The sequence below is a fragment of the Chironomus tepperi genome, unplaced genomic scaffold (genome assembly GCF_022539635.2).
Source record: "Chironomus tepperi strain 1889 unplaced genomic scaffold, CSIRO-AGI_Ctep_v1 contig_161, whole genome shotgun sequence".
In the NCBI taxonomy this organism is placed as follows: domain Eukaryota; kingdom Metazoa; phylum Arthropoda; class Insecta; order Diptera; family Chironomidae; genus Chironomus; species Chironomus tepperi.
Window position 1 is genome coordinate 1,192,850 of NW_027226283.1, and position 23,587 is coordinate 1,216,436.

At 31.9% G+C, this 23,587-nt stretch overlaps 2 protein-coding genes across 6 annotated transcripts; both read left to right on the forward strand.

The window, feature by feature from the left end:
- The first annotated feature begins 720 nt into the window (after positions 1-720).
- Rsbp15 (Radial spoke binding protein 15) lies at positions 721-4,025 on the forward strand. 2 transcript variants are annotated; one of them, XM_070637403.1, is made up of 2 exons: positions 721-829; positions 2,874-4,025. In XM_070637403.1, the coding sequence occupies exon 2, from the start codon at positions 3,261-3,263 to the stop codon at positions 3,969-3,971; it is 711 nt and encodes a 236-aa protein (XP_070493504.1). In that variant the 5' UTR covers positions 721-829; positions 2,874-3,260; the 3' UTR covers positions 3,972-4,025. The 2 variants fall into 2 exon arrangements, with proteins under 2 accessions (XP_070493504.1, XP_070493505.1); XM_070637404.1 differs by having other exon boundaries at positions 3,232-4,025.
- Positions 4,026-5,594: 1,569 nt separating this feature from the next.
- Positions 5,595-23,350, forward strand: kst (spectrin beta chain, non-erythrocytic 5 kst). 4 transcript variants are annotated; one of them, XM_070637047.1, is made up of 19 exons: positions 5,595-5,741; positions 7,997-8,172; positions 8,235-8,379; positions 8,467-8,489; positions 8,560-8,599; positions 8,662-8,738; positions 8,806-8,904; positions 8,976-12,724; positions 12,935-14,252; positions 14,311-14,456; positions 14,592-14,654; positions 14,902-15,016; positions 15,087-18,000; positions 18,068-20,877; positions 20,937-21,098; positions 21,158-21,290; positions 21,355-21,501; positions 21,696-22,076; positions 22,883-23,350. In XM_070637047.1, the coding sequence occupies exons 1-19, from the start codon at positions 5,720-5,722 to the stop codon at positions 23,110-23,112; spliced, it is 12,750 nt and encodes a 4,249-aa protein (XP_070493148.1). In that variant the 5' UTR covers positions 5,595-5,719; the 3' UTR covers positions 23,113-23,350. The 4 variants fall into 4 exon arrangements, with proteins under 4 accessions (XP_070493148.1, XP_070493147.1, XP_070493149.1 ...); XM_070637046.1 differs by lacking the exon at positions 5,595-5,741 and adding an exon at positions 7,185-7,370; XM_070637048.1 differs by lacking the exons at positions 5,595-5,741; positions 14,592-14,654 and adding an exon at positions 7,185-7,370.
- The last annotated feature ends 237 nt before the right edge of the window (positions 23,351-23,587 follow it).

Consider the following 23,587-nt stretch of genomic DNA (forward strand, 5'->3'; position numbering starts at 1 on the left):
ATTGATAAAATTTGAATTCAACTTTCTATTGAAGCTATTATCTGCAAATGAGAGTATTGATTCCATTTTTTGTATGATATCCGGTAGACACAACACAAGTTTTATGAGTGCAACGGTCAAATGAACCATGCGACAATGAACCGGGAAATTTGGAAGTTCTCTTATGTTGAGTTCTCGAGCAGCCGACGCTTGATCTTCAGTTAAATTAAAGTGATTCTTATTCGTTCCAGTGTTAAAAAAATAAATCAACAAAATTTGTTGCGCTTCTGCATTTTCGTATCATCAATGCGACTTCCTTTAAGGTAGTTTCAAAATTTAAAAAATGAATTCGTCGATCTGCATTTTCAGATAAATGAAATTATGCCCTGGCATTGGTCTTTGCATAAGTGAGAGAAATTTATTAATCTCTGATTTCCCTATAACGTGTACATTTTATTCATGAAGTCCAATACAAAATTTTTTATCGCTTAATTGCGCATGAAGGCAAAGACAGTGCTCGTTATAAATATCGAGACCACCTCATTGATACGTACATGGAATAAGAAAGAATTGAAAGGAAGCAAAAAAAAAATCATTGAGAAAAATGTTAATTTGAATTTAACAACATCGCGCGCAGCGGATTTAATTTGATTATATTATGTCTGTTGCTTCAAAATTGCCACCCAATTACGAAAGAAACAAGCAAATAAACGAACTCTCATTCACAACCGAGAGCAATTGAGTGTGCATGCTTTTTTTAATTTTTGTTCAACTTGGCGGCGCCAATAACAGACCTATATGAATCAATGAAGATTTTAATTCATTTTGACAGATATTCGATTCCATTCAGGTATAGTAAGCATTCATTTTTGGCACTTGCTTTCATGAATATGAAAATTGATCAGGAAAAAATTGTGAACCACCAGTGCAAGGAACTATTGAGTCACATGATAAAATCCAAGGGGTGAGAGCTCTACTCTACTCATTGCAATTTATTGCACTTGACCGTGATTTCACTGCACTTTATTGCAAATTCAGCACTTTTCTCTACTTTAGCGAAATTTATTGCACTTTATTGCACTTTGTTGCACTTTATTGCACTTTGTTGCACTTTATTGCACTTTGTTGCACTTCATTGCACTTTGTTGCACTTTGTTGCACTTCATTGCACTTTGTTGCACTTTATTGCACTTTGTTGCACTTTATTGCACTTCATTGCACTTTGTTGCACTTCATTGCACTTTGTTACACTTTTCTCTACTTTGTTGCACTTTATTGCACATTTCTCTACTTTTCTCTACTTTGTTGCACTTTTCTCAATTTTGTTGTACTTTGCTTTACTTTGTTGCACTTTATTCTACTTAGTTGCATTTTATTGCACTTCGTCCCTGGCAGAGAAACCAAGCGGTATCGGCGGTATTTGGCGGTATTGTATTTTCTAAGATTTTTTCTTTCTAATATTGGGAAACCAAGGTGGAAAATAGCGTTTTCCGGGAGTTTTTCTTTCTGGAGAACGGAAAGCTATACGAAAATAGTCATTTCCGAGGGTTCTCACCCCATTATAGAAAAATTGAGGCATAATTTGACTTTTCCAAATGTTTGTCACCCTAATATAGAAAAATTGAGACGGAATTAGAATTTTCGTAAGGTTTTTCACCATAACATAGGAAAATTATGGAGAAATTTGGCTTTTTCGAGGATTTTTCAACATGATATAGGAGAAATTTGGTTTTTTTAAAGGTTTTTTACTCTAATATTGCAAAATTTAGGCCTAATACAGGTTTTCTGAGATTTTTTTTACCCAAAATTAAGAAATATGAGGAAAAATTTTGCTTTTTGGAAGGTTATTCAATTATAAAGCATGTACAGTGCAGTAAATTATCGTAAAGTGTAGTAAAATACAACAAAATGCAGTTAAATGCAATAAAGTAAAGTAAAGTGCAGTGAAGTGCAATAAAGTACAGCAAAGTGCAGTAAAGTCCAATAAAGTGCAGTAAAGTGCAACAAAGTACAGTAAAGTGCAATAAAGTGCAACAAAGTGCAGTAAAGTGCTACAAAGTACAGCAAAGTACAGCAAAGTGCATTAAAGTGCAATAAAGTGCAGCAAAGTACAGTAATGTGCTACAAAGTACAGCAAAGTACAGTAAAGTGCAGTAAAGTGCGGCAAAGTGCAGTAAAGTGCAATCAAGTGCAGTAAAGTGCAATAAAGTACAGGAGGTGCAATCAAGTGCAGTTTAAGTTCTGTAAAGTGCTCTAAGTGTAGATGTTTCAAAATAATGTAAAATTTTTCTGAAGTATAATTTTTAAATTTGTACAAATTTTTTATTTTTGTGACATATACTATGAATATTTGAGTGTAAAAAAATGTTTTATAGCATTTCAAAATTTTAAAAATAAGTTTAAAATTGGTTGCACTTTAGTCTGAAACATCTGCACTTGCTGCACTTCAATGCACTTTAGTTGCACTTGATGCACTTTTTTGCATTTTACTGCACTTTATTGCACTTAGTGCACTTTACTGCACTTTACTGCACTTTGTTGCACTTGATTGCACTTTGTTGCACTTTGTTGCACTTTATTGCACTTTGTTGCACTTTATTGCACTTTTCTCTACTTTGTTGCACTTTACTGCACTTTGTTGCACTTTATTGCACTTTTCTCTACTTTGTTGCACTTTATTGCACTTTATTGCACTTTGCTGCACTTTGTTGCACTTTGCTGCAGATTTTTGCACTTTTTGAGGAGCTCTCACCCCTTGATAAAATCAAAATGTTGTATTACTCCCCTTCAAAACAATCATTTTCACTTCATTTAATGCATGGAAGTGTGTCCATCAATAACCGAAATCGATACAATAAAGATTAACTATCATAATGCTTAATATTCTATACTAGAAAACAAGTTTGTGTCGTCATAAAAAATCGTAAGGATTCCTATTGAGTGCAATCATATAAATCTTATCATTACTTCAGGGAATATACTGTGAATCCTTCAGTCATGAAAATCGATAAATGTCACAATCTATAAATCAACTGAATTTGATGATAAAAAGGTCGATAAGTTATGGATTGAAACATTCATGTTCTGCCTCTTTCGATATCAAACCACTTATTGATTTTAACTTACTACATAAAAATTTACTTGACATTTCACTTGATTATGTCTACAAGCGATAACATAGTAATCTATTATATTTTCATAAAAATAAATAAACGTCACGCAAAAAATTTTTCGGATATTTATTTGGTGCAGTGTATCAAAAGGATTGTGACTTAGCAGACATGAATTTCTCATTGTATCATCATCGAAAATTGTCAGAAATTATTTCAATTCCAAAAGGACTTCCAGAACTCATGGCTGATATCACAAAGCAAGTTATTAAATATCAACCGCAAAATTTGGAAGAATTTATTGCTGAATATTTAGATGCACTCGTTCAGACTCGGGAGTTCTTACATATTGCAGAAACTACTGTTGATGATATTTTGATCAATAGCTTGCAAATAAAGGAATTGATGAGAAAAACTAATATGAGCATGGAGCAAGCAAATCAGTGCTGTACCGTAATAAGAAATGAATTTTCAAAACATTTATCAAATATTCAAAATATTGAGTCTATAAAGGAATTCGATATTGTTAATCGACTGATTAATGAATGCAATCTGACTGTGGCACAAGCTAGAAAAGTTTCAAAAATTATTGAAGTTTCTTGGCATTTTTTCTATCATAAAAATAAGACATCAATGCTTAACAACAATTTACAAGAATCAAGGTTGAAAAAGGAAGCTAATGACATCAGCATTAAAATTCAAAGTCCATATGATGTAGAAGCTGATGAAGCAGCATTAAAAATACAATCATGGTTCAGAGGACTAAAGATTAAGGAAATGGAAAGAGAAAAATTTAAATTGATGGAAAAATCTGCCACAATAATTCAAGCACTTTCTCGTGGCTATATCCAACGAAAAAAATTAAGCATGTTGAAAAAATAAAGTGACAATATTGTTCCATCCAAGGAGATGATAAAATAAAAATTGAATATCAAATTTTGTTGTGCAGAGTTTCCTCAAACAGTAATTTAATTTTCATTAAGATATCATTAGTTTTTTTTCAGTCAAGGCAGTCATACCAGAAAGGAAAAGAAAAACAATAAATAATTAGCATTTAAATTAAAAAATATTGTTCGTCCAACAAGGAATATAAAAAAAGAAGGGTCCATAAAACATAAAAATACATTAGCACGATAAGAAAATTGAAATTATATTTATGGTAAAAATTTATAAAGGAAGAAGATGTGACATATCCCAAAATGCAAAAAATTAAAGTGTGAGTTTTCAAGACTTTTAATATTTCCATTTCTTCCAAGGAAAGAATCACATTATATTTTTTTGCACAATCTTGAAGATGTATTAGTATCTTGCAAAGTTTAATCCTTGAATATGAATTGCATTCATGCTATAAAAGTGAAATTTCATCTCAAGATTAATCCTTGGAATTCCTCATATTTAAAAATCAGTATTTATACCTAACGTAGTAGGTACCAAATGAAAAAATATAAAAAAAAAAAATAGTACCATATTAGAAATTCATAGAATACTGTCAAAATGGATTATAAATTTCATACACTAATATTAAAATATTGTTAATATCCCGTAATAAGAAAAAAATGAATCGATTAATCCTTTAAGATCAAATTTTTTGTAAGCCAAATTATCCACTTAAAAAAATTGTTGAAGTTTCGATCGATAAAGATTTAAGTCTGACTTTACCATTGCAGAAGATTACGTTGGCGATCAAAGAACACAATTTAGAAGTCAACCGGTGTACGAAGTCAATCAGGACATTGGATAATTTATTTCTCTTCCTTTGTGACACTTCGGTGAAGATGCTGTTAATAAAGTCAGAATTGCACTTGAATTTGGTAATTCTGACTTATGACTTCTGACTTTGAAATGTCTAGATATCAAAAAAAAAGTAAGAAATTTCGACTTGTAATCCCATATCCCAAATAATCAGGATTAATATTAAACATAGAAAGTTTCCAAAATTAAAATTTTAAAAATTTAATGAATTGTAATATAATTTTTATTTCTTAAAAAATGACTGAATATCAAGTGCTTCTCAGCTCAATTAATCAATTCTTATTTATGTTTTATTCGAGCTGTCAACTGATTGATTTACTAAATCATACTATTTATGTAAAATGAAACTCAATGTTTTAATGTTGATTGCTGAATGTTTTTTGTTTTTTCATTTTCAGTGTTTGTCAAGAGAGGGCATTAGTTGTCGAATAGCACATTTCTAATAACAAATCTTATAAATCTAATGTTTGGCATGAATTTAATCGTAATTTGAATCACATTTTTTATTAAAACTTTTTAAATTTCCTTTAAAAAATATTGAAATGATTTCTTGTATTAAAAAACCTCAAAAGAATTAAAAAATTGAGTCAACATCAAAAAAGCCGTTAAATTTCAATATTTCGACGATTTGACTCATAGGAAACATTGGAATTGGCGAAAAAAGACAAACAAAAATAATTCGACATGTTTCAATGTGTTTGAGTGAATGATCAATTCTACCGAACAGTCATTGAGTCAGTAAGCTGGAGTAAATTGAAGTGTTAAGACAAAACAAGCAACGCGTACGTTTTCATAAATAAAATAAAATATAAAATTCTAAAAAATAGCATTAAAACTACATTTTAAATGTTTCTTAATTGAATTAAAATATAAATAACATGGATTATGGATATACAGGAGGTTTGTTTTCTTAATATCTTTTAAATCTTTCGATTTTTAGTGACCTAAAAAAATAATTAATGCAAGCCTTAAAAAAGTGATGATAATGAGTGTTTTAACAATAAATTCTCACGGGAATTTGTGCCAAAATACAATAAAACTAGCTGCAAACTGTAAATAAATATTTTTAGAAATTAATTAATTCGATGATCTTTAGAATACTTCAATTCCATATTTAGTAATTTCCATTCCCTTTTAAAAATTAAAATCATTGTAATCTCAAGTACGACAACCGTTTTTGACCAACATTTCCAGTTATTTTCTCAATTTCTTCGTTTTCATCTTGAATTCCTCTACGTTTATTTTTTTCTTCCTCTTCGGAATGATGCCATTCAGATTTAAAATATTGTATACGCATTATAAAAGTGGCCCGAAAAACCAGATATTTTTTCCCATATTCTGCTCTATGCTTTCAACACAACTAAAAATTAAAACGAAAACAATTGTATAACGAAGATTCTTAAAAGATTTCTTCAAGTAGTTCCGACCGGCTTTTATAAGAAAATGATTTGTAATAGTGGATTTCTGTTTATGTCATAAGATATTTATATAAACATTTCTCATCATTTTAAAAGCATTTAAAATTTAATAAAAAAAATATTTTTTTATTTTCATCATCAAAATCCAGCAATAGAACTTGATAGAAAAGAATTTCATATCTTTTTATTGTTCAGCATCTTAATGAAAATGATTATTTCTGCGATTGATACGATCTGGGGGGAAAATTTGTTCATCTTTTTAAGCTATGTGTGACCATATAGGAATTTCACGTACGATTTTTTCATATGTATTAGTTTTACACTTATACATGTGCTAAAGAATTCATTCTAAAAACACAACAAACACAAATGAGTCATTTCAAATATCATATTTAGATTTGAATGATTATTATCTATAGCTATTACGTTCACCAAAATAAAAAAAAAATTGTTTAAAATTAAACAAAAGATTTCAATTTTTCTCTTTTTTTGCGCTTTTCAAAACAAAATATGCGATTCGAATTGACTATCAATGTTTTCATTTGTTTTATTATATACTTCGTAATGGTTAATTTTTATGGCTTCAACATAAAATAAGTATACCAAGCTCAAAGTAGAATGAATTTTTACATATTTAGTACTGTTATATCAATATAAGTATATATTCTCGCAAAATGCTTTATAAAAAAAAATTCATTCTTGTACTAATTTGCATACTACGTGAATAATTTTGGATTGTTGATTTTGGCTAATTGTACTTGTTTTTAAAGATCTACCCGTGTTACACATATTTGGGAAGCTTTAATTTTCCAATGTATTGTGAAAAACTTATCAGTTTTCTTATCACAATTGAATGATAAAGCGTTTAGTGTATGAGTGTGCTTTAAAGCAAACAAACATTTTGTGCTATTAGCTCATAATTACAAATAGACTTCAGTAGCAAAACAGCAACCTGAACAGGCTAGACAAGAATTATTATTACTGTATAAAATATTTTTTCATTAAAAATATTGATTGGGTCATATTTGCACGTATATCATCACTTGATTGATTATGTAAGACAGGCATTCCGAAATGTCTCAATATAGCCGTAAATTTGTTCTACAGACAGGTAAATAATCACAATCGTATTATCAGTCAAATTTAATTAATTTTAAATGTGATAATCATAGTATGCAATTAAGAGGATTAATTAAATCATTGACGAAACAGAAAAGAAGAAGATTTAATTAAAATTCCACTGTGGAGACATTTGATTCGAACATACATACTTCAAAAAATCAAATTAAGTTCATTAAGTATGAGTTAGATAGCACACAAATTTACATTCATAAGATTTCCACATTCCCTCACTTATGACTTTTTAATATTTTTTTGCAAGAAAAACGACTTAAAATGAAATTTTCAATGGAACAGAATTTAGAAAGACTCACGTAACAGTCTATAAAAAGCTTATCTCTTATCGTGACAGTATTTAAACTTCTTTTTTGATAAAAAAAAAAATGAAAAATATTTCCAATTCCTTAATAATACATAAATTTTGAGATACCTACACGAAATGTATGAGGAATGGTATGACGGGGTGTGACGTACAATTTGCAGATAACATATATTTAGAAGCCAGTAGAAGTTTTATGGTTCTTAAAACAAAATTCATTATTTGTTTTTTTTATGAGTGATAATGATTCTGTGCTTTAATATGAATGATAAGAAGCTTAAATTATTATTACCTTCTAGCGAGTCAATACGAGCCGGGAAACTATTCGTTTGTGCAGGTTCAACAACGACCAGCTATGTCTCAAAGAGATGGAATCGCCAAATTTGAAAATGAAAGAATTAAAACATTGCAGGAGGAGCGTATGCACATTCAAAAGAAAACATTTACGAAATGGATGAACTCATTTTTATTCAAAGTAAGTAAATATGCAAAAATGTTTATTGCATTTATGTGACTCTCAAATATTTACTTTTACAGGCCAAGATGGAGGTGGAAGACTTATTTGTTGATTTAGCTGATGGCGTTAAATTGTTAAAACTGCTCGAAATCATATCCGGTGAAAAGATCGGCAAACCAAATGGCGGAAAAATGCGAGTACATAAAATAGAAAATGTCAATAAAAGTAAGTACATACTTAAAACAAATTCCGAATCATTTTATGACTAAACTTGATTATTTCAAATTCTTTTATTATCTCTGAATTTTAAAGGCTTAGCATTTCTACATACCAAGGTAATTCATTGCTTATCACAAAAATATTAATTAGAGCATTTTATTTAATACTTTGATTCTTTGATTAAAGGTCCGCTTGGAATCGATTGGAGCTGAAGATATAGTTGATTGTAAGGAAACTATTATTTATCACTAAAATGATGTCATAGTAATACTTTCTTCTATTTTCTAGGTAATCCACGCCTTATTTTGGGTCTTATCTGGACAATTATTTTACGATTTCAAATCCAAGAAATCGAAATTGATGTGGTAAGTCATAAAACCATTAAAAATGATACACTTGAACTTCATGTGACATTTTTTTGTTATTGTATAGGATGAAGAAAATGAAACAAGTGAAAAGAAGTCTGCCAAAGATGCTTTGTTATTGTGGTGTCAACGAAAAACGACTGGTTATTCTGGCGTACATATTCAAGTGAGTAGATTATTATTTAGTTCCGATTCTCAGTTCACATATTAATTAAAATAATTCATTTATTTCTATAGGACTTTTCCTCATCATGGAGGTCTGGTTTAGGATTTAACGCTTTAATTCACTCTCATCGACCAGATTTGTTCGATTATTCTACATTACAACCTGGACGAAACATTGAGAATTTGAATCATGCCTTTGAAATTGCCGAACGTCATTTGGGCATTCCAAAATTACTTGACGCTGAGGACATTGACCAACCTCGTATTGACGAAAAATCAGTGCTTACATATGTGGCGTCATATTATCACACTTTTGCCAGAATGAAGAGCGAACAAAAGGGTGGTAAGAGAATTGCAAATATTGTTAGCAAAATGATGGATGCTGACAACAAGAAAGATCAATATGAGCAATTAACATCAGATTTATTGCAATGGGTTAGAATGAAGACAAAGGAATTAGAAAAGAGAGATTTTCCAAACTTGTTAGAAGGAATCCAACAAGAATTGTTGAGCTTTAAACAATATCGTACTATCGAGAAACCACCAAAATATAAGGAACGAAGTGAAATTGAAGCTCTGTATTTCCATGTTAACACATTGTTGAAATCATTAAATCAACCATCTTACACTCCACCAGAGGGAAAACTTGTAAAAGACATTGAAAAGGCATGGCAGAAATTAGAATATGCTGAACATAATCGTGAAGTGGCTTTGAGAAACGAACTCTTACGACAAGAAAAACTCGAGCAATTGAATTATAAATTCGAAAAGAAGTCTGTTTTGCGTGAAAACTACTTGAAGGAGATGATTCAAGTGCTGTCGGATTCCAGATATGGTGCCAATCTTAGACAAATTGATGCAACTGTAAAGAAACATGAAGCAATTAGTGCCGATATTCTTGCTCGTGCTGAAAGATTCAATGACTTGACAGAAATGTGTGAAGAACTGCAAAGAGAAAATTACCATGGAAAATTGCGCGTTAAAGCAAGAGAACAAGAAGTAATTGATCGATGGAATGAACTTCTTAAACTCTTAGATCATCATAAGAGCAATTTAAATCAAATGTGCAATTTAATGAATCTATTAAGAGAAATTGATACAGCGCTTGAAGCAATTAAATCATTGCAAATTCAATTTGAGTCTGAAGATGTCGGACCTCATTTGATGGGCGTTGAAGAGTTACTTCAAGCTCATTCACTTCAAGAATTACAACTTACTTCCCTTGGTGAGACTAAGAAGAAATACATTCGTCAAGCAGAAAATTATAAAAAGTTAAACAACAAAGAATCAGATTTGATCAACCAAAAAATCGATATGCTGGAAAAGATGTATCAAAACCTTGAGGAGTTAGCAAAAAGTAGACGAATTTGCTTGGAAGAGGCAAGAGATTTTTATCACTTCTTAGAAGATCACGATAATGAAGAAGGATGGCTAGTCGAGAAACAAAGAATATGCAAAACAGCTATAACAGCAAAAGATTTACGCGCAGTTTTGTCATTGCAACAAAAACACAAAACTCTAGAAGATGAAATGAAAGTAAGAAAACCAAAATCAGTTCATCTGAAGGACATTGGAAACAAATTGATTTCTGATGAACATCCTCGATCAAATGAAGTCACATATCGTATGAATTCACTTGATGCTCATTGGAAGGCACTTGAGGAGCTTGTAGAATTGAGAAGACGTCAATTAGAAGATGCAGCTGAAGCTTATCAATTTAATACAGATGCTAATGAAGCCGACTCATGGCTTAATGAAAAGCATGCATTAGTAGCATCAAAAGATTATGGTGTGGATGAGCCATCTGCACAGGCATTATTACAACGACATCGTGATTTGCAAGGAGAATTGAATGCATATTCTGGTGACATCATGAACTTAAATCAACAAGCAGAAAAATTGATTAAAGCAGGAATATGTAACTTAGAGTTAACACAAGAGCCGGAACCTATTCCAGAAATTGATCAAGAAGAATGGGTCAATGAAGTTCGTTTAGTTCCTCAAGAAATATGGGAAGAAGAAATTGTTGAAAGAAATGAGCCAAGAACTGTCACTGAAATGAAGTTACTTCCGCATGTTCGTGCAATGTATCCATTTGAGGGACAAGGTATGAAAATGACAAAAGGAGAAACAATGGTTCTTTTGAATAAAACGAATCCAGATTGGTGGTCAGTTCGTAAGAATGATGGTGTTGAAGGTTTTGTGCCAGCTAATTATGTTAAGGAAATTGAGCCACAAAAAGTGCCTTGCATAGTGAGAAAAATGGAAAAAGTTAAAGTTGTTCAAAAAGTTAAGAAAACAATATTAGTGAAACAAAATATTCCAGTGAAAAGAATAAAGCCTGCTCAAGTGTCACAAATTAAGTCTCTCGTTAAAAGGCGTGGTGATGGTGATGTAGCACAGGATAACAATAGTGTAGAGAAACGTATTAAGAAAATTAATGCTATGTATGATGAAATTCAAGACATGGCAGTACAAAGACATGCCTTATTAGAAGACTCCATTTGTCTGTTTGGATTCTTTAGGGAATGTGATGATTTTGAAAAATGGATCAACGATAAAGAAAAGCTACTCCGAACAAACGACTTAAAAGATAGTGTAGAAACAGAAAAGAGAAAATTCGAAAACTTCCTAACCGATTTATCAGCATCATCAAAACGAATTGATGCTATCGATGCTGCTGTTGATGATTTTACTCAACAAGGTCATTCACATTTGGATAAAATCAAAGCACGTCAGAGGCAAATACATCAGAAATGGGATAATTTGAATAAATTAAAAGTGCAAAAAGAAAAGAATTTGGAAGGTGCATCAAGTGTTGAACTTTTCAATAGAACATGTGATGAGGCTAAAGATTGGATGCATGAAAAAATGAATCAACTCGACAGTGCTGAAATTGGTCCAGATTTAAAGACTGTTCAAGCTTTACAAAGAAGACATCAAAATTTGGAACGAGAATTGGAGCCATTAAAAGAAAAAGTTTCACGTGTAAACTTGCTTGGAAATTCTGTTAAGCACTCGTATCCTTCAGAAACAGACAATGTTGCTAAATCACAACAAGAAATCAAACAAATGTGGGAAAAAGTTCAAGCTAAAGCAATTGAAAGACGTTCCCGTTTAGAAAATGCTGTTGGAGAACAAATCTTTACAAACAGTGCGAAAATGCTTTTTGGATGGATTAATTCCATAAAAGATCAATTGAATTCAGATGATAAGTGTACTGATGTTGAAACTGCAAATAATTTGTTGAAGAAACATCAAGATTTGAATGAAGAAATTAAGACAAAAGATTTCGAATTTGATGAATTGATTGGACTTGGAAAACAATTGACTCGTAGAAATCCTAATTTGTCAGAAATTCCATCAACAATTAATCAACTAGAAGCTGAACAAGCAAATATTAAACGTGGATGGGAAGAGAAGGAAAAATGGCTTCGACAATGTGTTGAGTTGCAACTATTTAACCGTGAAGCTGACAAAATTGATGCAACAACAAAAGCCCATGAAGCCTTCTTGGATTACAAAAATTTCGGAAATTCAATTGATGAAGTTGAAGCCATTCTTAAACGCCATTATGATTTTGAAAATACATTAGGTGCACAAGATAAAGTTGTAAAAGCATTCTCTGATAATGCCGATAAGCTTATCGAATACAATCATTATGATTCACCTTACATTAAAGACAGACGTGATCAAGTCTTAGGTCGACGTCAAAAAGTCAAAGATTTATCAGCTAAGAAACAAAATGTTCTTCAAGCTTCGGAAGATTTTCATAAATTTGCTGCAGACTACAATGACATCAATAGTTGGCTTAATGAAAAGTAAGTTTCATAATTGAATATATAATTTTGTTTGCCTATATACTTTCTGTTTCATTTGATATTCTTGAACAAGAAACCAAATAAGGCGCATATTTACAAACAACAATTCAAATACAAATCAAAAATAGAAGCAGAAGCATTTATAAATGCATGAGCCGGCAATTCTTTGACCTTTTTGTTTAATATTGTATTTTTTTTCTTCTTAATTAGGATGAGAGTAGCCAATGACGAATCATATAAAGATCTTTCAAATCTATCGAGAAAATTACAAAAGCATAAGGCATTTGAACGTGAAGTAAGAGCTAACGAAGGCCAATTAAGAACAATCAATAAGCAAGGTGAAAATCTAATTAAGCAAAATAACAGGAAAAATGAGGTAGCTGAGATGTTGGAACAAATAAATGAAAAATGGAATGATCTTAAGAACATTTCATTTGAAAAAGGTCAAAGACTTGAACAAGCATTGCTACAACGTGAGCACAATAGGAATATTGATGATGCTAAGAATAAATTAAAGGAATTTGAGGATGCATTGTTATCTAAACAAGTAGGAAATGATTTGCGTAGTTGTCGCGATCTGATGAACAAGCATCAAATGCTGGAAGCAGACATTTGTGTATGGGAGCAAAAGATTCATGAATTAGTCCAAACAGGCGAAGAAATGGCACAAGAAGGACATTTTGATGGTTCAAATATCAAAACAGAAACAAAAGACCTTCAGAATCAATTTAAAAACCTTAAAGACCCAATTGCAAATAGACGTTCAGCATTGGATGAAAGTTTGAAACTGCACAAATTTATTTTTGAAGTTGAAAATGAACTTCAATGGATAAATGAACGTCTTCCATTAGCAACATCAAATGCTATGGGTCAAAACTTGTATCAAGCACAAAGCATGGATAAGAAACACAAAAAACTACAAGCTGAAATAATTGGTCACCAGTCAATGATTACGAAAAGCTTACAAAGCGGCAATGAATTAGTTGAACAAAATCATCCAGAAAAGGAAAAAGTCAAAATATCTTGCGACGAATTGAGTGAAGCTTGGAAAAATCTTCAAGAAAAAACTGATGAAAGAGGTAAAAAGCTGGATCTTTCATTAAAAGCACAGCAGTATATTTTCGATGCAGCTGAAATCGAGACATGGTTAAGTGAGAAGCATAACATTCTTAAATCTACTGAATATGGTCGTGATAGAGATTCAGCGACAAAACTTTTGACTAAGCATAAAGCAATAGAGTTAGAAGTAGATACATATACAGCCATTATCAATGAGATGGGTCATACAGCATCTGCTATGATTGCAGCTAATCATCCGGATAGTAAAGCTATTATGGGAAAACAGCAAATTATTGAAAAGATGCTCAAGTCCTTACAAAAGCTACTCGCCCAGAGACAATCAAAATTAATGGAAAGTTTATACAGGCACGAATATTTCGCCGAATCTGCTGAACTAGAAAATTGGATGAAGGAACAAGAAGTTGCTGTTTTGTCTGAAGATTATGGTCAAGATTATGAACACTTATTGGTATGCAGTTAAGCAATTATTTCCTATTCTTTTATATTAAATTGCTTCTTTCTTATAGATTTTGAAAAATAAATTCGATGATTTGAAACACCGCATTGAATTGGGCGCAGAACGTTTCAATCAATGTGAAGACTATGCGAAGAAATTAATAAACAATAACAGCCCATATGTTGATGATATTGAAGCTCGACAAGAACAATTGAGGTACATACATTGATAATTTGATCATCTACAACTTTTTTTACTAACTCTGTATTACTTACTACTGTATTACTTACTTATTCTTATCTATCTATTTTTCATAACATTACTAACTAATACTTACTAACCCTACATTAGACGTAATAGGGAATCTTTTACTCGCAATGCATTAGATGTGTTGGATAATCATGAAATATTACGGTAATATCTTCATAACTCTTGCTTGCTCCGATTCTTCTTTTTTTCTATTTTTGGAGAATTATTTTCCAAATTTTTTCATCATTTCATTCACTTCCCATACTCTCATTTCAATTAAAACATTATAACAGTGTATAATCTGGTCATGAACATTTTTCATATCATTCACTAACAAAATTTATTCACGTGCAAATTAGCTGACTATACCAATGCAAATTTCTTTTTTGTTTTAAAAATTAAAATTGTATAGAGCTTCCTGGGATAATTTACTGAAACAACTTTCTCAAAGAGAACAAAGGTTATTTGCTGCTGGAGAAATTCACAGATTCCATCGTGATGTCGCTGAAGCTTTATTTAGAATTCAAGTATGTTCATTTAATGATACAAATGTTTTGTCAATTCTAATCTTTCCTCCTTAATCTTTCTTTGATACAGGACAAAAATGCCGCACTTTCATCAGAATTGGGTAAAGACTTGAACTCTGCATTAGCTTTATATAGAAAACATGAAGGATTTGAGAATGATTTGGTAGCACTGGAAGCTCAGTTGCAAGTTTTGGTAGAGGATTCAGTAAGACTACAAGCTAAATATCCAGGCGATAATGCTGCAGCAATTGCGCAGCAACAAAATACAGTTGTTGAAGGATGGAATAATTTGAAGGAAAATTCAGCTCACCGTAGTGATCAATTGGCAGCTAGTTGTGATCTCCAAACATTCCTAACAAAAGTAAGAGACTTAATGTTATGGGCAAGTAACTTAAGAGCAACATTGCAAGCTGAAGAACATGTGAGTGATGCTGCAGGTGCAACTGCATTGAAATTGCAACATGATTCAATTTATGGTGAAATTGAAGCCCGCGAAGAAAAGTTCCGTGCTTTAAGTGAACTTAGTGATTCTATGGTACAAACTGGACACTATGCTGCAGTAGAAGTTGAAGAGAAATGTACAGCATTACTCGACGAAAGACAGAAGCTTCACAACGCATGGAATAATAAGAAAATATTGCTAGAACAAAAGATTGATCTGTTCTGTTTCTTGCGTGATGCAAAACAAATCGATAACATATCAAGTATTCAGGAGGCAGCTCTAACATCAAGTGATGTTGGTATCTCTGTTGAAGATGTTCAAGATAATATTAAACGTCATGATGAACTAGAAAAGTTGATTCATCAGCAAGATGAAAAGGTAGCTACGCTACAAGATCATGGCAGCAAACTAATTGGACAAAATCATTTCGACAGTCCAAATATTAAGAAACGTTTAATGGAAGTTGTTGACAAACGATCGAAAATAAAGAAACTAAGTCAACAAAGACGAAACAAGTTAACTCGTTCATTACTCTACACACAATTTGTCAGAGATGTAGCTGAAACCGAAAATTGGATTCATGACAAACAAAAGAATATTGAATCGAATGCCAATTCATTTGCTGAAGTCAGTAATATTGAAGAAAAAGTTAAGAAACTGCAGAAATATCAAGCATTCCGTGCTGAAATTTGTGCAAATCAAGGACGAATTGATGAAATCATTAAGATGGGTGAAATTTTAATCAATAACAGCCCCGAATTGACGAAAGAAGTTAAAGAAGCAATCAAGAAATTGTTGGATCTATGGAATAATTTATTGGCAGCTGTTGAAGCACAAGGTAAAGGTTTAGAAGAAGCACAAGATATTCTTGAATTCAACAACCAACTTGAAAAGATTGAGGCATGGATAAGAGATAAGGAACTTATGGTACAAGCAAGTGATAGAGGAAGGGATTTAGAACATTGTAGTGCATTACAAAGAAAGCTTGATGATACCAGTGCAGGAGTTGATGAGCACAGAATCAAATCAATAAATGTTCTAGCTGATAAGTTAATGAGTCAAGAAAAGTCTCCCAACGAGAATAAAAATGTTGATAAAAAACGAAACAATTTCAATGCACGTTGGCGTCAACTTCAAGGAGCGATTGCTGCTTACAGAAATCTTTTGAATGGAGCCTACGAAATTCATGTTTTCAATCGAGATGTAGACGATACTAAGGAAAGAATTGCCGAAAAAGCACTTATAATGTCAAGTGATGACTATGGACGTGATCTTTTTGCAGTTGAAACACTCAGAAGAAAACAAGATGCTTTGGAACGTGACATGACTGCTGTTAAACAAAAAATCTTTGATTTAGAAAATGAAGCAACTCAATTGATGAGAAAATATCCAGAAACAGCAGATGAAATTAACAATAAACTTTTGGAGATCAAAGATTGCTGGGACAATCTGGAATCATTAAGTGTCAAACGAAGACAACACTTGGAAAATGGATATCATGTTAATAAGTTCCTTAGTAGTGTAAACGAAATTCAACAATGGGCAAATGACATTATGAATAAAATGAAGGCAATAGTATATCCTAACACCATCCAAGAATGTGCTACTCAAATTGAGTTACATAATGAAAGAAAAACAGAAATCGATGGACGACAAGAAATATTTAGCAAACTTCTTCAACAATCAACAGAATTACTTAATATTAAAGGAATAAACAGCAAGGATATCGAAGAGGCACAAAAGTCCATTGAGGATATTCGTGTTAATGTTTCTGAAACATGGGAATCAAAATCTAAATGGCTCAATGACTTCCATCAACTTCAACTTTTCAAAGAATTGGCAGCTCAAAAGGAAGCTTGGATTGCAAATAAAGAAGCATTCATTAATAATGATGATTTGGGAGATTCATATACTTCTGTTGATAAGCTTATTAAGAAACATGAAGCATTTGAAAAACTATTATTTTCAAGTTCCAGTGATATTATTGATGAACTTCAAGAAGCTGCAAATAAAGTTATCAGTCAGGAACCTGATTCGAATGAGATCGACATTATCAACTCGCGATTAGATGCCATTAAAGTTAGAATGGATAAATTAAAATTACAATCCAATCAAAGAAGTAAGAAATTACAAGAATCATTAGCTCTTCAGCAGTTCCTTAGAAATCTTTATGAAGTTGAGAGATGGTTGAATCAAAAATTGCAAATTGCTTTGGATGAGTGCTACAAAGAACCCAGCAATTTACAAAGTAAAATTCAAAAACATGCAGTTTTTGATGCTGAACTAATGGCAAATTCAACAAGAATTTCCTCTATAATAAGTGAAGGTGAAAGCTTAATAGATGCAGAACATTTTGCCTCTAATGAAATACAACAGCAATTGGAATTAATCGAATCAGAATGGAGTAAATTACAAGAAGCTTCACGTTATAAAAAGATAAGGCTAGTTCAAGCATATGATGCTCTTCTATTCTTACGTTCGCTTGATGAGTTGAATGGATGGATGGATGAAATTGAAGCACACCTTTCTACCGAAGATTATGGTAAGTTGTATAAAATTGATCAGAGAAATTGTTTCAACAAACTATTAATTACTGTTATTCTAAATAGGCAAAGATTTAGCTTCTGTAAACAACATGATTAAAAAGCATCAAAATTTGGAAGCAGATGTTGCTCATCATATGGAAATTATTGAACAAATTACAAAGCAAGATGAAAACTTTTTAAATTCCGATCATTTCTTGAAAGATGACTTGCATGAAAAGGCAATGAATACAGTAAAGAGATATCATTCTCTTCATGAGCCAATATCAATCCGAAGCGATAATTTGGAAGATTCTCAATTGCTTCATCAATTCTTGCGCGACGCTGACGATGAAATACAATGGTTGTCTGAAAAAGAGCATGTCCTGTCAACTAACGATTTGGGCAAAAATTTGATTGCTGTGCAAATACTTCAAAAGAAACATCAATCTTTAGAAGCAGAAATTTCATCACAGGAACCTATAATTTCTTCACTTGCTCATCGTGGTCAACAAATGATTCAAAATGGACATTTTGCTAGTGAGGAAATCGAAAAATGTTATCGTTTAGTACAAACTAAATTAGCAGCTATTCGCGATCTTGCCAGCGTACGAAGACTACGTCTTTCTGATGCAATAGATTCACAAATATTCTATTCTGAAGTAAACGAAGTTGAATCATGGATAAATGAAAAGAAGCCTATTTTAACATCAACAGACTTTGGTAAAGATGAAGATGCAGTACAATCACAACAAAAGAAGTTTGATGCACTTCAAAGAGAAATGGCAGCTTTTGAGTTGTCTATTCTTAAAGTTGCTCAACTTGGAAAGAACTTAATAGATCGTGGACACTTTGATAAAGAGCAAATTAATGCAAAATGTGAAAAAGTTCAAAGTGATTATAATGAAATGAAGGAACATTCTAAAAACCGAGAAAAGAACCTGATAGATCAATTAAGATATTTATCATTCATAAGAGAAGTAGAAGATTTGCAAGAATGGATTGCCGAACAAATGGCTATTGCATCATCTGAAGAATACGGTACTGACGTAGAGCATATTGAACAATTGATTATCACTTTTGATTCGTTTATTTCAACGATTCATGCCAACGAGCCAAGATTACAACAATGTATTGCACGCGGAGAAGAGCTTATTGAACAACAAAATTGTCACGAGAAAATAATTAGAGTTAAAAATACTGAAACTATTCAATTATGGACAGAGTTAAAGGAATTGATAAGTGCTCGACAAGAAGCTCTTACGGGTGCCAAGAGAGTTCATATGTACGATAGAACGGCGGACGAAACAATTTCATGGATTAATGAAAAATTAGGAGATGTTCTTAGTGAAGACTATGGTCAGGACTTAGAGTCAATACAAGCATTATTAAGAAAGCACGAAGGTTTTGAAACTGAAATTGCAGCCGTTCGTGAACAAGTTGATCAAGTACAAAGTGAAGCAAAGAGATTGGTTGAAACCTTCCCTGATGCAATAGATCATATTGAAGTGAAAAAGGAAGAAACTGTTGAAGCTTGGACTGAACTTGCTGAAAAATCCCAACAACGCAAAGAAAAATTAGCACAAGCTGAAAACTTGCAAGTCTACTTTGATGAGTATCGTGAACTTCTGGCATGGATAAATGAAATGTTGGCAAAAATAACTGCACCAGAACTATCAAAGGATGTAAAGGGTGCTGAACTTTTGATAGCTAGAATTAAGGAACATCAAACTGAAATAGATGCTCGTAAAGAAGCATTCAACAAGTTCTACAAGGCTGGAGAAAAAATCATTATGGAAGAACACTTTTTGGCTAGTGAAGTTGAAGACAAAATAAAAATTTTGGAACAAAGAAAGAAATTGCTAAACAGCACATTGATCAACAGAAAGTATATTTATGAACTAAATTTAGATACACGACTTTTCTTACGAGATGCCAATATGCTTGAAAATTGGATGGATGCTCGTGAAATCCAGTTAAAGGATAAAAATTTGGGTGAAAGTATTATGCATGTAGAGGAGTTGATAAGAAAGCATGAGGACTTTGAAAAAACAATAAATGCACAAGAAGATAAATTTAATATTATAAAACGAATAACAATGCTAGAACAGCTGTTTAAAAAGCAACAAGAAGAAGAAGAAGAAGCAAAACTTGCTGAAAAGGAACGAGTAGAGAAGGAGAGAATTGAAGCAATGAAACAAAAAGAAGTTAAGCGTATCACAGATGAGAGGAGGAGAATTGAACAGCAACCTCAGATGATACCAGGTCATGAAAAGCCACCACAAATCATTACTACTGGTATCAAACCAAGTTCCTCATCCGATTCACTTAATCAAGTTCAGAAATCAAATTCATTCATCAACATGTTTGGTGATCGTCTACGACGTGGTTCAGAAGGAAATGCAAAACGTGCAGAGAGTATGAAGATCAATGTCAAAACTCCAAAACGTACACCTTCATTTACAACAAGAAAAAGACAAACCAGTTTTAGGAAAGGTGATACTGCAGATCAATATGATTTGCCTCCAGTCGAAATTCAAGGAATGCTAGAGCGAAAACATGATTTACAGTCAGGTGGAAAAAGAGCTCCAGTTAGAAGCTGGAAACCATTCTATACAGTTCTCTGTGGACAACTTTTATGCTTCTTCAAAGACGAAGATGACTTCCATGTCAGAAAAGCATCAGCTCCACCTGTAAATATATTGAATGCTCGTTGTGAAAAAGCTGAAGATTATACCAAAAAGAGGAATGTATTCCGACTTAACTTACCTGATGGTTCAGAGTTTTTGTTCTTAGCAACATCTACAGATGATATGAATGATTGGGTTAACAAAATAGCTTTCCATGCAAACTTACCTCCCAATCTACAGCTCATGAGTTTCGATGAATCAATGAAGGTTGGTTTATAAACATAAAAATCTATGCTTAATAGTAACTAAAATTTAATATTTTTTAGCATGCCGATCAATCCCCGAAAAATAACAGCGAACATGATGGATCATCAGTAAGTTCAAGAACATCATCACCTGACCCAAATCAAAAAAGAGACACATTACATCCTACACCTCAAATGAACTTCCTACAACAGCAACGAGAGATCCGCGAAAAAGAAACTAGAGTAAGATTCTAAATTAAATTATTATATGCTGATTGTTTATATCTTTTATTATTTTTTAGACTCGAATTGTACCTCCTCCCCATTCACCTACTGGATTTTACGATAAACCTCCAATTCCACCAAGAGCATCAAACAATCAACGCCAATCAAATGAAAAGCTTGACGTTCAACTAAGACAAAAAGTTGTCGAAGGTAATAATTATATTCCTGCATATTAAGCAATGGTTCTTATCTATTTTCTTTTTTGGGTGTTCAGAGGACTATTACAACAATTCACCATCAAACAGGCCATATTCTTTACAACCGCAGCCAGTGCAACAAATTGTATCACCACAAAATGGAAATAAACATAGTAATGAAATTCAAGATGTACTGATGAAAAACAGCGAAATGAGAAATTCAGGTAAATACTAATGATTAGTACATTAATATTGTAATTGTACAGTGTGATTTTATATTATTTCAACACTTGCTTACAACATCACATTCCCCTAATAACATAATTAATTGTCATGATTTTTAATTATTTTGTACATTTTGTGTCATTGTGTGTTTAATTAATAATTCACAAATATGTTTGTTTGATTGTGTGAAAAGAACCATCCTTTCCATTATTCTTGTCAAATCCGCCACAAGTTGCACGAAGATTACCCGTTATGACATTCCATCAGCATCACCAAACAATTCCTCATCCGCACCCGACATTTAGTACATTTTATTCTCCGACACATATGGAAAATCAGTTTAATTATCAGAGTGGCCATCATCATAATCATCAGCAATTTTCCAATCCCTATCAGCAACAGCAGCCGCAACAACATATTCATGAAATCAATCAACCTTTACCTATCCGAAATTCTCCAGTTCATCCGCGTATGGGAGTTCCAAATATAATGCATAATTCAAATTGGAGCGAGCAAATTTCTATACAAACTCGAAATAACAATTACGGAAATGGATATAAAAGCAATGAACATGGTTAGCATAATTTTTTGGCAAAATCAAGATCTAAATCTTCTATTGGTGTTATTCTTAATTTGAAACAAATTTTTCACAAAATTATGTTAACTGTTTAATGGATTCTACCTCTATTCACTATTGCATGCTCATTTTTGCTTACTAACATTTAAAAATTATTTCCCTGCAATTTACATACTCCTCTCTTGCTTCATTTCTTTAAATATATGGTGATAGAACAATTGGCATTTTGTTTAACATATTAATGCTTTTAAAAATAGGTGTCATCTAATAATTACGTAAATAAACCACGTTTTCCATTACAACTTATCGCTTATTGTTGGTTGCTTATCGCATTGGCTATAAAAACAAATGTCATAGATAACACGATTAGTAAACAACAATTTCTGCTGAAATTCTATGAGTGAATTATGAAACTTCTTTTGGTACTCTTGTATCATGTTAGTCATATAAGCATACTGCATCTTGGTAGATAAGAAATATTTTTGGTACAAGACTATATATTTCATTACGAGATACCAAGATTATGAAAACTAAATTCACGTCAACATTATGTTAGGGATTTATCATAGATGACAGAACAAAAATTATTCATGCCTAGATAACAACATTGACTTCTATTTATTAGTAGCATATAAATTGTAATGCAAGACATGTTATACTAAATTTAGTAATTACTTGATGCGATTCAAGTTATTGATTATTTTCTATTAGGTTTTTACGTAATTCTTATTATCTTCAAGAAAAATTAGTTTTAGGTATTTGTAAATTTAATGACTAAATAATTATTAAAATTTAATTTTCAGGCTGGGGTATGGGAAGATTTGAGGGAAATAGACCAACATCAATGCCACCACCTTCATCACAACAATCATTTGACAATTCAGCTACACTTTCAGTATCAAGTCGAATGTCGGCAGAGAGCTCAAGTGAGAGCGAAGCCAGTGGAATCATCCAAAAGAAAGATAATAAAGAAAAGGATAAGAAAGGAGTCTTCCGAATATTTTCAAAGAAGAAATCTAAAAATAATCCTTAAGAATTAAATATGAAATGTATTTTATATGCCTTATATATTTTTGTTAAATGGTTTTACACTTTATTTTTATTTTTTTATTTTGGAGGAAACTTAAAAGTTTCTTATGCAAAGCATACTTTAAGTCCTTTTCCAAACATAACAAATATATCCAATGCTTTAATCATCATGCTTCAAATTAAGATAAAAATATATAAAACTTGTAACCAATAAAAAACATATGATATCAATTATAACAGTAGTATTACGTGTTTAATTTCAAGCAGGTATATCCAATTTTATTACCATTTAGGTATCATTTAGATCTTTCAGAAAATTAAATTTTCAGGCTCAAACATTCGGGATTTAGGTATTTATGAATAAATGACAAGCAAAATGAAAGATGAAGGTACGAACAGGAGAGCTGACGTCCGATTTATCTATTCACTAGAAGTCTAAAGCTCAAGACGGCATTGGAATTAAGTCAACTTGAACAATA